General features: G+C 45.5%; 1 protein-coding gene across 1 annotated transcript; it reads left to right on the top strand.

Moving 5' to 3' along the window:
- The first annotated feature begins 11,104 nt into the window (after positions 1 to 11,104).
- HTR1B (5-hydroxytryptamine receptor 1B) lies at positions 11,105 to 12,543 on the top strand. The gene has a single exon (NM_001081779.1). The coding sequence runs from the start codon at positions 11,105 to 11,107 to the stop codon at positions 12,275 to 12,277; it is 1,173 nt and encodes a 390-aa protein (NP_001075248.1). The 3' UTR covers positions 12,278 to 12,543.
- Positions 12,544 to 13,089: the final 546 nt, after the last annotated feature.

Genomic DNA, 13,089 nt, shown 5'->3' with positions numbered 1-13,089 from the left:
TGTCTTCCCGCTAATAGTGCTTATTATTGTATCATACGCCACATGAACAGCCTTTTATCTAAATATTTGGATAAAATTTGGAGAGTAGCTAAAGAATAAATCCTAGCCCCTTCTTATTTGTATTTATTTTAAATATGAAATTTATTTCTAAATGGTTCATACCTTCACATGGTTCAAAAATCCTAACTACATAAAATCTATTCATTAAGAAGTTTGACAGTTACCCTGACCCATCATCCTAAGTCCTTCAGCTCTTTCATAGGTAAAAACTTCAAAAGTTTTTGAAATAATTTCAGAATTACAGTAGAGTTGCAAAAATGCTACACAGAATTCCTATATCCCTCAGCCAGTGTTAACATCTAACATAACCATGGAACATTTTCAAAACTGAGAAATTAACATTGGTGCAATACCATTTTTCACTAACATCCTTTCCCCTGTTTCAGAATACAGTCCAGGATGTCTCTCTCCTTGGTCTACTACATTCTACCACAGTTCCTCAGTCTCTCCTTACCATTCATGACCCTGATATTTTGAAGAATACTGTTCGGTTATTCTGTAGAATGTCTGTCAATTTGGGTTTGTGCGATATTTTCCTGTGTTTAGACAGTGGTTATGGATAGCGTGGCAAGAATACTACCGAGGTGAAGTAGCTTTCTTCCAATATCATATGGGGGAGTGACTGACGGGACATGGCTCAGCACTCGTGAGGATAATCTTGATCATTGGCTAAGGTGGTGTCTGCCAGGCTTCTCCACTGTACTGATCTCTTTGTAATTACTAATTATTTTGACTGAAGTACTTTGAAACTTTACAAATATCTCGTTCCTGATTAAACTTTTGCTCACTACTTTTAGCATTCTTTGGAGAGTCTCTCTTGGAGTAATTATTACTGTGATGTTCTAGAAGTGATATTCTATTACTATCTTTTCTTCTACCTTTATTAATTGTAATTTTTCCTTAAGAAAGAGTTATCACTTTTCCCCCATTTATTTATCCATTAATTCATTTGTATTAGTAGGGGCTCATGAATATTATTTGATTATTTACATTACAATTCAAAAATATCATTATTTTCTTGCTCAATTTGTTCCAACTTTTGCCATTCAGGTTGGCTCCAGTGTGCTATATGCCCCTCCTTTTTTTTCTTTTCTTTTCTTTCCCTCCTTTTCTCCTTTCTTCCTTCTCATTCTCTTACCCTCTCTCTCTAACACAAGATGCTTCATATTTATCTTGAATTCTCCTTACCCTAGACTTGGAATCAACTACTCCTTAAAGGAGATTTGGATCGTCTTATTGAAGAAGGGTATTTAGAAATAAAACTCTGGGTACCACTCGTGTTCATAGATACTGGGGAGTCACTGGTCCTTGGTCCTCTCAGTAGACAGAGCTAAGAAATATATGTAGGTATAATAAGTCATACATTTACACATCTATGTTTATTTCCACATCTATTTATCTGGATGTTTATTTATTTATTTATTTATTTATATTTATCTCATGAATCCATACTGCTAACTAGGACTCCAATCCAGCCACAGGGTTCATTCTACTCTTTCTCTTTTTTTGTTTGTAACTTCTTTCTCTGATAGAAAGAAATTAGCTCTCATTATCTACCATGTACTTCTTTTGTCAACCCTAGTACACAAATAAAGTAGTTTTAGAATTCCTAACTCATTCTTCCATGAGAGATATCTTCATCAATTGGAGTTCATATCTATGCATGGTTCTTTTTGTCTTCGGCCTTGTAGTATTAAGTCAAAGCTCTGTTCTATAAACTTTCACTGCCGTTCACTCTGTTTATCCCTCTTCTTTTTGGGTAGCAACCTTTCATGTTATTGTGATCATATATTTTACTTCTGCATGTGCTATAAACCATATAAGACATTATTTTAAATAGTTAATACTCTTATATTTCTTCATATAGTTACACTCTCTCATGTTTTTCTTTCAATCTATGCTTCCACTTGGTATCATTTTCGCTCAGCTTGAAGAACTTCCTTTCCTATTTCTTGTAGTCCTGTTCTGGTGTCAACAAACCCTTTCATCTTTTGTTTGACTGAAAATGTTTGTACTTCACCTTCATTTTTGGAGAATATAAACTCTGGGTACTGAATTCCAGGTTGACAATTTTTTTAATTTCAGCTTTTATAAGGTGTCATTACAATACCTCATGACCTTTGTAGTTTCTGTCCACAAGTCAACCCAGCCTTACTGTGCTTCTTTGAAGGTAATGTGTGTTTTTTTCTGGCAGTTTTATGAATTTTTTCTTTGTCATTGATTTTCACCAGTTTGACCATCATGGGCTTAGCTATGGCTTTCTTTGTCTTTATTCTGGCTCACGTTCTTTGAGCTTCTTCAACGCCATCTTTGTTTGACAATATGTCTTTGGCTGTATCCATCCAAAAAATACATTTCTGGAAATTCTTGGAAATTATCTCTTCAAATACTTTTTCTTCCCCTCTTGCTTCTCTCTTTCTGTGCCCTTAATTTAGGTTATTTGACCCAGATCCAGACTCTTACATTCTTGTTCTTTTCTTCTCTCTCTTCAGTTTAGACATTTTCTTTTGACTTTGTGAGGATACTAATCCTATCTTATGCTGTTCCTAGTGTGCTTTAACACCCATCCAGTGGGCACTTAATATCAGATACTATATATGTATTTCAAGAGTGTCTATTTGATTCTATTTTTAAAGATTCACATTCACTGTTGAAATCCTCTTTTTAACCACTTTGTTCAATTTCCCCTTATTTTCTTTAATATATTAATCATAGTTATTTTAAAGTACTTTTCTGCTAACTCTAATATCTGGATGATGTATGGATTTACTTCTATTGTCTAGTTTTTAGTTATTATAATTGGTCCCCTTTTTATTGACACTATGCATGTATCATTTTTGTTGTATATAAATGGACTCTAGAGGCTCCAGCTGATATTTTGCCCAGAGAGTATTTACCCTTTCCTAAGTTAGGCAGAATGCATGCAGAGTTGACTATATCAACCAGTCAGACACTGAGCTAAGTCAAGGCTAATTTGCAATCAGACTCAGGCCATCTGCGATTCATCCTGTTTTTTGGGCCTTGCCATCCTGGCCTTTTGGTTGAGAGCCTGGAAGATCTCTGTCTCCTCAGGGAAGACCAGTCCTGTGTTTAATGTGGGCCCCACCTCTCCAGAGGGACTTTCGCTTCTAAGCACTCCAAAACTGTGTGGAATTTCAATTTTCCTCTTAGAAGTTTCCTACACACTCCCCTGGTCTCTTATTTTGCTGCAACACATAGCAAATATCCACAGGGAAAACGGGCCTTGCATTTGGGGCTCTTCTAGATTCAAAACTGTCACACTGGTCCCAATGACTATCAAAAGCTTTGCTTGTTTCTCTTTTCCTAGTAAAATCCCTCTGCCTGGACCAAGTCTAATCTACAACTTGTGCCCAGGATCAGCAAATGCCTCAAGAAAATAAAACAGGCAGCAATCATCAGCTCATCTGGGAATTGCTTTTCCTTCTCTGGGATTTTAGTTTGTCTAATTCTTCTTGATTCCACAGCAGTTCAAACTTTATAAAATATGATTTTTAAAATCTACAACTTTTCCAGTTGTTTCTTTGGGAATCTTGACCTGTCTTGGTCTCCTATATTTTACTCAGAAGCAGAACCCATTTCTCAGAATTTCTGAACCTGTAACAGATTGAGATTAGTTTCTGAAATACAATTGAAGCTGTACAATGTAATACTCAAAAAGTGTTAATGGCTGTGTTTTCAACAGTGTGGAAAAAACCTGTCTACAGTGAAATAGAGGAAATGTCAACATGCAGACAGCAACCAGCAGACAAAGGAGAGAGCAGTGATGGTGTTCCAGAATGCTGGCTGTTCCTAAGCCTTAGCTGCATACCTTCTTTATCCAAAGCCTGGTGGTTCAATACCTCTTTTGATTTTGAGGGGCTCTACTCTCTTTGAAACAAATTCTCTTTTTTGCTTTTAGGTATGATTAAATTGCAATAGAAGTTTTAATTAATACTATACTTCATACTACTACATGTGTTAGCACAAAGAATAATGTTGTTGTTATTGTCATTATCTTAGGTTTTTATTTTTTATTTTTATTTTTATTTTTTTTTAAAGATTTTATTTTTCCCTTGTTCTCCCCAAAGCCCCCTGGTACATAGTTGTATATTCTTCATTGTGGGTCCTTCTAGTAGTGGCATGTGGGATGCTGCCTCAGCGTGGTTTGATGAGCAGTGCCACGTCCGAGCCCAGGATTCGAACCGATGAAACACTGGGCTGCCTGCAGCGGAGCGCGCGAACTTAACCACTCGGCCACGGGGCCAGCCCCAGGTTTTTATTTTTTAAGTTTACCCTGGGTTTCCTTGGCTATTTTGCAGTAATGATGACAGTTGTGACATCTTGCTGCATTCAACCTGCTTACCTGACATAGTTTCTCATCCATTTCTAGTGTGATGCTTCTAATTTTCAGGGGCCTTGGCAATCACATAGCCATACACAGTAGAAGTGTACATAAAGTAAGAAGAAGTGAGATCTGAATGAGGTTAGGAGGAGCTCTTTCATGCCTAAAGTACAAAAGTTTTAGTGCATTGAATTTAGATTTACTTTTGTTTACATTCCTGGTTTTGACAAGTTCTTAGTAGATGAACTTGCCAAACTGTTAATTTTTCATTGATCAGATATTCTTTAAAGAACTGTATTTGAATAATTTTCTCACCAGGAATAGGCCTCTTTTTCTTTGGTGAGTTACCGACCCATAGGGGGGAGAAAAGTCAATTATGCTCAAGACACAGGCAAAAAGAAAATCAATTAAATTTTTTCAGGTTACTTTTCTAACTGATATTCAAAATAACATGGCTAAAAATGGAGAACAGAGACTATCACTGTATTTAACACATTATATCCATAAAGTTTAACAAAACTTTATTGTTCTGTTTTTTACTCAATGTGTATATATGTATACGTGGTAGGCTTTGGAGGAAGTGTTAAGGATAAGGAGACAGGGAAGGAGAAGGAAGAGGGAAAAGAAAAAGATGGTAGATAAGATAGGAAAAATAAAAGCACACCCTGAAGGAAGGGAAGCCAAGAAGTTTCTTGGGCAAGGGCTTAGTCTGGTTTCTCTCCAGGCTGTGGACTTCAGAATACTCAGAGGGTGGGGGTTTGCTGGCCTAACATACTCATGGTGCACAATTTTCCACCTGATTTTTGCCACCACTGTCACCACCACCTCTCCCCACAAGAAAAATTTGAAGGCACCTAACAGAAGATTATTCTGGAGATGTAAGCAGCTATGAGCTGTGATACCACCCCACAGGAAGGATGAAATAAAGTCCCAGGCAGGATGGTTGAAAGGGCTGCCAATGCTGAGCTGTGTGGCTGACTCAGTGTAGACTATTGGTAAAGAACTGGACCTTGAAATTAGAAAGACTTAGATTTTAAAACCAGTTGTATAACTTACCAGCTACCTGCCTTTGGCAAAGTTACTTAAATTCTCTAAGCTTCAACTTCCTCATCTAGAAAATAAAGATGATCATGACAACTCCCAGTGCAGTTATAAGAATTGAATGAAAGAATGTATGTGGAACGTGCAGTGTAAGGCTTAGCACAGTGCTCCATAAACGATAATGATTTTATTCATTAATTATAGGTGAAGAAGCAATAGAACAGCTTGGTTGTGTTTTTGCAAGACTGGAACTAATCACACAAAGTTATGGAATTTTTCCTAGTTTGAAAAAAAGCAAAACCCAACTTCTATTGCTTCTTTCCTCAGGCCAGTGGACAACTTCACTATCAAATTGTTTGATTTGATTTTTCACGAGAGACTTCATCCCGAGCAGAGCTACCTAATGATGCTGCCAACTTAAAGAAGCCAGTTGTTTCTAAGTTTGGCAGCTTCACTGCCATTGTTTTTCCACCCAATGATTTCTTATTATTCCCATTTAACCCACTGTTTGTCCAAGAAGAAAAATTCAATGCCCATGCCCCCTGCACAATCTCTGCTTTTAAGATTTTAAGCTTCAGGTTAGAAATTTTCTCCTAAGACCTAGGTCTTCAGCAGGAAATATGTGATTGAGACCTAAGTTGGGAGCTAGCTCTTCCACTATTTAGAACTGGGCTAGCTTTGAACCAGCACTAATCTATCTGTTGTGGGTATTTGTTCAAAGTAGCAAATTGGCTGTTACTACAGAGACAAACATTAGAAAGTGTTTAAGTTATGTATATTTGCTCTAATTTTTGTCTGCATTCTTCTTTAAATACAGATACAGGTTACACACCATTTGTATTCATACATAAACACTAGGAGCATTACTAATTCTCAGGGATTAATTATGCAAGTCTAGCACTTAGAGAATAAAGCACCTAGTTTTATTTTTTGGCAAGGCTTAAAAACCACTTATCAGGCACACAGCACATAAGTTGCATGACACAGATACCAAGTCAAAGTCCCAATGTGTGGTCAATGAATTTAAAAAGGAATCTGGGCCTCAGAGGGTCTAGTAACCCCCAAAAGTTGTCTGCAAAAATTGTATATATATATAGGTCTGTCTGTATGTAAGTATATGTCCATTTATCTGAACATTTCCATAGTTTCATCAAGCAAGACACAAGACTTGTAATTTTATTACTACCAATAAACTTTTTAAGGACTAGTTACTGGAGGAAATTTAAGAGGAACCAAGAAACTGGCTACCACCACTCATGAGGATGTTGTACAGAGCTCAAGGTCTCCTGCTGATCATTTCCTGGGTAAGAGTTTAAAAAAAACAAAAACGGTGACCACAGATTGAGGAAGCAGGACTTGCAAGAAGAAGTAGCTTGCCAGGTGCCCACATTTTGTGGTTAGGGACTGCTTGTGGACTATGCAAGTGGCCAGGATGGAGGGTGTGAGATTGCGTTTTCCTTTATTAAAGGAGCAAAGCGACTAGAGCATGAGTGTTCTAGCTTTTTTATTTCAGCAAAGATAAACGCACAAATACTTCCTTTGCTCCTGTGCCTAGACTCTTTTAAGACTCACTTTCTGGGAAATGCAGGTAAGACTCCAGGGATGCTGCAAGCAAGATCCCAGTGCCCCAGACCAGAGGGGCTGCCTGGCTTCCAGCCAGCACAGTGGACTTGCAGCAAGCTCTGTGAGTTGTCTGTGGGGTCGCGCTGAGGAGGAGGCAGCTTCTGTTCTCAGCGTTGGGTCTAGTTAGCGCGCCTCGCCCGCCACAAACTTCCAAGCGTGCGCCTCGTGTTTCACCGCGTCCGCAGCATCTTTCTAGCATAGGCGAGGTCTCTGAGCGGTGATTCTTCTCTGGTACCTGGGCAGCTCACCACCGTGTCAGGCTTCGCGTACATCACAGGCTTCACTGGGGTTTCAGCGCCATCCTCTATCTCCTCAGCCCCTGCTGCAAGTCCACCGGCGTGGAGCTGATGAGGGGAGTACATCAATTCACAGTTTTTGTGCCTCATGGTCAAACAGGAGCTTATTTCTACCCAACTAAGTCTTGCTGCGTTCTGGTACCTCATCTCGATCCCTGTTTTCTTCTTGCGCTTCATGCTGAGTCTGTGCGGGCTGACTTTCCCGAAATCTTCAAGGGGAGTTCCTCCCGGCGCTGCCGAGGACTGCGGAGCGGGCGCGCGGACCGCAGGGCGCCGCGGCGGAGGCGGCTGTGAAGGTTCCCGGCTGTCTTGCGTGTTTCACACACGTGCGCCCATGTGCAAACACCTACATTTTATGTGTTTTAAAGTCCGAAAGGAGTGAGTGAAATACGTGAGTCAAGTTAATGAAAAGTGGTTCTCCACTAAACTCTGTCTTTATGAAGGCTGAGTGTGTTCACGCAATTCTTAACCAAAGAGGGGAACACTCAAACTCCGCCCAGAGGTGGCAGATTCCACTCAGGGTCGGGGACTCTGCGGAGCAACGAAAACGAGGCTGGAGAAAGCCACAGGTACCCCTCATTGCTAAAGCCAAACCCTAGGAGGAGCAAGTGTTTTTCTCCTTTGCATGCTCCTGGAGCAGAAATTTTAAAAAGAAACGCTGCCTGCAGCTGGTAACCTTCCTCTCTGCCTTTCTCCGCCTCGCATCCTTTCAACAATTCTCTCTAATCTTACCCCGCTCCCCGAAGATCGCAGGAAAATAGTTTCCTCTGCCCCCCCCCCCCCCCTTGCCCGCAACCACACACACTGTTGCTGCTCCATCCTGGCCAACGCCCCCACCTAGTGGTTTAGCCTCTCCTGCTTTGTTTCCTTCTGCTGTGGTTTCCAAGAGAGCGCCGCAGTTTACAAAATAAAGTCGTCTAGCTAGGCGCCTGATGTGGGTCGGTGGGATTGGAAGATGGGCAGGACCCCTTAAAATGTGGTGCAAAAGAGGCTTCAGGTTACTGGAGCGGTGCTGGGCTCCAGGGACTGGAGGAGAGGAAAGGGAAGGTTGTGCGTGTAGTTTATCCCCAGCGTGCCTGCTGCAGCCCAGACCGCATCCAGAGGACGTCTTTGGAGAGCTGCCACCTAGTTAAAGGAGTACCTTCACTCTCAATGCCTGAACGTGTTTTATTTCCTTCGTAACGCTTAACGCTATAAGAAACTATGCTAAGTATTTACTGATTCATGTGGTTACTGCCTGCCTCTTCTAGAATGGAAACTGCTTGAAAAATGGGTCTGCGTCTACCCCACTGGCCTCTTCTATCCCTGATGCCCAGGAGAATTCCCGCACAGAGTAGGCACTCTATTTCTGCCTGCCAGCCTGGCTTAGAGATTCGGGAATTAAGGCAACTCGGGTTAGGGTTGTGTCACCTCGGGTAAAAAGCTCTTCTTGAATTTCAAAGGACCTCGATTACTCTTCTAAAGCTGAATGGATGGGCCAGATTATATCTGCCTCTAGAAGAAATAATTCTCTTTAAAATATGCTTACAGTTAACCTGATAAATTCAAGTAAAGCTTAGTTTTTATTGGATGCATTCTACCTTCCAAACACTGAGCTAGGGCAGGGATAACATAGTTGGGACACTTAGCTCTTAGGGCTGAAAATGCATTGTCCTTTCCTGCTGCTTTTCTTTGCGCTGTCTCTGACTTGTACTTCCACCCTACATTTGTTTCTGTTAAGGTTGGAGGAGGAACTGAGTACAGACGTCTGCTCCGCTGTCCTAGGTACTGGTATTGCTTGGTGCCACATATGGCTGATTTCCTGATATATTTGTTGAGGGTGAAGGGGACGCACTGATGGTGCTGGTGGTGATGGCTCCAGAGCCCGTTTTTTTTTTTTTTTTAATTTATTTTATTGATGTCATATTGGTTAAAATTTCAGGTGTACTTTATTGTATTTCAGCTTCTGTACACACTGGATCGTGTTCACTACCAATAGTCTAGTTTTCATCTTGAATCCTGATGGCCTCCTTTCCAGGCGGGCTGTGGGAGGAAACGTGCTCACTGAACTGCTGAGCTGCTGGGCGGGAGGGTGGAGCGCAGGGTTTAATTTCACATACAGTGGGCTTCTGTTTGTGATACTTTTACATTTTTGCAGACAGCTTTTACTTTTTCTTTTTTTCCCTGTTGATTCAGGGATTAAAGGGGAGGGATTGAATGAAAAGCACGGATTTCTAAAGCAGGTATGAAAAATTAGTTTGTATTGTACCGAGTTTATGACTTAAAGCCTGAAGTATAAAATGCACTATTGGCCATTTCCTTCTAAGGCGATATTACTGGCGCCTCCTTCTAACCTGGGTGTGGCCCGCAGGGCTGGATAGAATTCCAGAGTGAGAGGTCAGAGACTGGGGCTGGCTCCACCTAGCACTGGCCAGCCGAGGCGGGGTGGGGGTGGGGGTGGGGGTAGGGTGGGGGTGGGGGGCGGCCGAGGGAGGAGGATAGGTCGGAGCCTAGGAAGGAAAGTGGGGTCTGTGCCTGTGCCGGAGGCTCAGGGCGTGGGTGTAACTGGAGGGGCGCGCAGCAGCTCGGAAGAGGACGGAAGCAAGGACAGGACGCCCTCATCCCCATTCCCGGGCCAAACTGCGGCGGCTGGGTGTCGGGATCCCGAGAGGGGCCAGGGGATGGGAAGTGGGGACAGAGGGCGGTAGGACCGGGCGGGAGCTTCCTTGGCCAGGGAGGGAACCGGGAGGGAGGAAAGGGGGCAGGGAGAGAGAAAAAAGGAAGGTGATGGGAAGCGGGTGTCTGCACTCGCTGCGCCGCACGAGTTGCACGGCTCCGGCGGACCGGACCTGGACTCTATAAAAGGAGCCCACCTGCTCCGCGGCTCACACGCTCCTCCCGGGCTGGCGCACGCAGCCTCCCTCCAGCTCTCCCAGACACCTGCCCCTGGCGGGCGTGCCGCGCCGGGTCCCCCAGACCCGTGCGCCCAGAGACATGGCTCCGAGTGGTGCCCGTGGGACCGAGGTGGCGGCGGCGCGGTGCAAGCAGCCGCAGCCCCGGGCCCCGAGTCCCCCCTCGTGCGGCCCCGTCTCCGCGGGGCAGCTCGCCGGAGTGGCCAGCGCTTGAAAAGAAGGGAGGGCAGAGCTCTGGCGCAAAGAGCGGCGCAGCCCGGCTCGCAGACTTCACCCCACCCAGCTCGGGCGGCTGCAGCTGCCGCAGGAAACTGCCCCAGGCTGGGGAGGGGGGCGGGAACGCAAGACCAAGACTCCTCGCGGGCCTGCAAGCTTTGGTCTCGACAGCTGAGAAACTCCTGTGGGCCAAGTCTGCAGATTAAGGAGCGCCCGGGTTAGGAGACTCTCAACCCCGAACACTTGGGGTAAGAGACCGCACCTGGCTGATGCTCCCTCCTCAAAACACCGCGCTCGGCCACTAGACGCCCGGCTTGGAGCAGGAGAGGAGCGGGGCTCGGTAGGCCAGTCCTTAGCAACCCAGGGCTAAGACGGGGCGTGGAGAGGAGCCGCCAGAGACGCGGCGGCCGCGCCGGGCACACTGGAAGCGCAGCGGACGTGTCCGCCTGCCTCGCCCGCCTCGCCCTTGACCTCTACTTTCAGCTGGGAACCTGGGTGCAGGGGTAATTAAGGGACCCAGGGAACTGACTAGCAACCGAGGGATAAGACTGTGGTCTCCTCCACGGTCCTTCCGCCCTCTTCCTCGTCCGCTCCATGCCTGAGAGCTGTGCTCCGGGGCCAGGGCGAGGAGAGACATGGAGGAAACGGGCGCTCAGTGCGCCCCGCCGCCGCCCGCGGGCTCCCAGACTGGGGTTTCTCAAGTCAACCTCTCCGCCGCTCCCTCCCACAACTGCAGCACCGAGGGCTACGTTTACCAGGACTCCGTCGCCCTGCCCTGGAAAGTGCTGCTCGTCGTGCTGCTGGCGCTCATCACCTTGGCCACCACGCTCTCCAACGCATTTGTGATCGCCACTGTGTACCGGACGCGGAAGCTGCATACCCCGGCCAACTACCTGATCGCCTCCCTGGCTGTCACTGACCTGCTCGTATCCATCCTGGTGATGCCCATCAGCACCATGTATGTGGTCACCGGCCGCTGGACGCTGGGCCAGGTGGTCTGCGACTTCTGGCTGTCGTCTGATATCACCTGTTGCACTGCTTCCATCCTGCACCTCTGTGTCATCGCCCTGGACCGCTACTGGGCCATCACGGACGCCGTGGAGTACTCAGCTAAAAGGACTCCCAAGAGGGCGGCAGTCATGATCGCGCTGGTGTGGGTCTTCTCCATCTCCATCTCGCTGCCGCCCTTCTTTTGGCGCCAGGCCAAAGCCGAGGAAGAAGTGTTGGACTGTTTGGTGAACACCGACCACATCCTCTACACGGTCTACTCCACGGTGGGCGCTTTCTACTTCCCCACCTTGCTCCTCATCGCCCTCTACAGCCGCATCTATGTGGAAGCCCGCTCCCGGATTTTGAAACAGACGCCCAATAGGACCGGCAAGCGTCTGACCCGAGCCCAGCTGATGACCGACTCCCCCGGGTCCACGTCCTCGGTCACCTCCATTAACTCGCGGGCTCCCGACGTGCCCAGCGAGTCGGGGTCTCCTGTGTACGTGAACCAAGTCAAAGTGCGAGTCTCCGACGCTCTAGTGGAGAAGAAGAAACTCATGGCCGCTAGGGAGCGCAAAGCCACCAAAACCCTGGGGATCATTCTGGGAGCGTTTATTGTGTGTTGGCTGCCCTTCTTCATCATCTCCTTGGTGATGCCGATTTGCAAGGATGCCTGTTGGTTCCACTTGGCCATCTTTGACTTTTTCACGTGGCTGGGCTATCTGAACTCCCTCATCAACCCCATCATCTATACCATGTCCAATGAGGACTTCAAACAAGCGTTCCATAAACTGATACGCTTTAAGTGCGCAAGTTGACTTGTCAGTTGCAGTGGGGTCGCTTAAGCGGCCTTTGGGGACCATGTTGTGTCTGGTTCCACAGGTAGGTCGACTCTTCTTTCACTGTTACTGGGTCGGAGTGAGGCTCTCTCTTCTGGGCAAGGGAATGGATCCTGAGAAACCAGGTCGGCCCTGAGAGAGTGCTCTGAAAGGAGAACTGTTCACACTGAAGATAGAGCCTCCTTGCCCAGGAGGAGGCTCCCTTCCTCCGCTCAAACCCCAGGTTCGGCACTGACCCTGCCTCGACCAATCACAAGGGGGGCTGCAACTTTTTAAAAGTCATGATGGCAAAGGGATCCCTGCTCGGCCTTGGTATCCTGGATGATGCCCTCTAGAACCAGTGGTACTTGTAGTCGTTGTCTGAAGCCTTTCTGAGACAGATCTACATACAGCCTGGCAGTGCTTGAACTAGACGCTTAATACCCTGAGTTTTGGGGAGAACTTTGTGTTACAGCTTCATTTAAGAACAGTTACTTTGGCATCCTTCAGTCTTCAGTTTTTGTTTATTTAAACCTGGTTGTAGAAACTTGTGGATTTGGTGCTTCAAACCCTATGTGTGGCTTGGATGGCACAGAGAAACCTTGAAGAGTTAACAGCAGAATTCTGATGTTAAGATCTCTATTTTTATTATAACTGAAACTATATGGGGTGGGTGGGAATGGGAGATGGGGAGCGTGAAATTGAGAACCAACACATGTAATTGTTTGTTTTCTGCAGATTTGTAGTTTATAAATTCCTATTTAGCGATTGTCAAACTACATTTCTAACAACTCAAACAAAACATTATGTGT

The sequence above is a fragment of the Equus caballus genome, chromosome 10, assembly GCF_041296265.1.
Source record: "Equus caballus isolate H_3958 breed thoroughbred chromosome 10, TB-T2T, whole genome shotgun sequence".
NCBI classification, from domain to species: Eukaryota; Metazoa; Chordata; class Mammalia; order Perissodactyla; family Equidae; genus Equus; species Equus caballus.
This window is presented reverse-complemented; position numbering and strand designations above follow the sequence as displayed.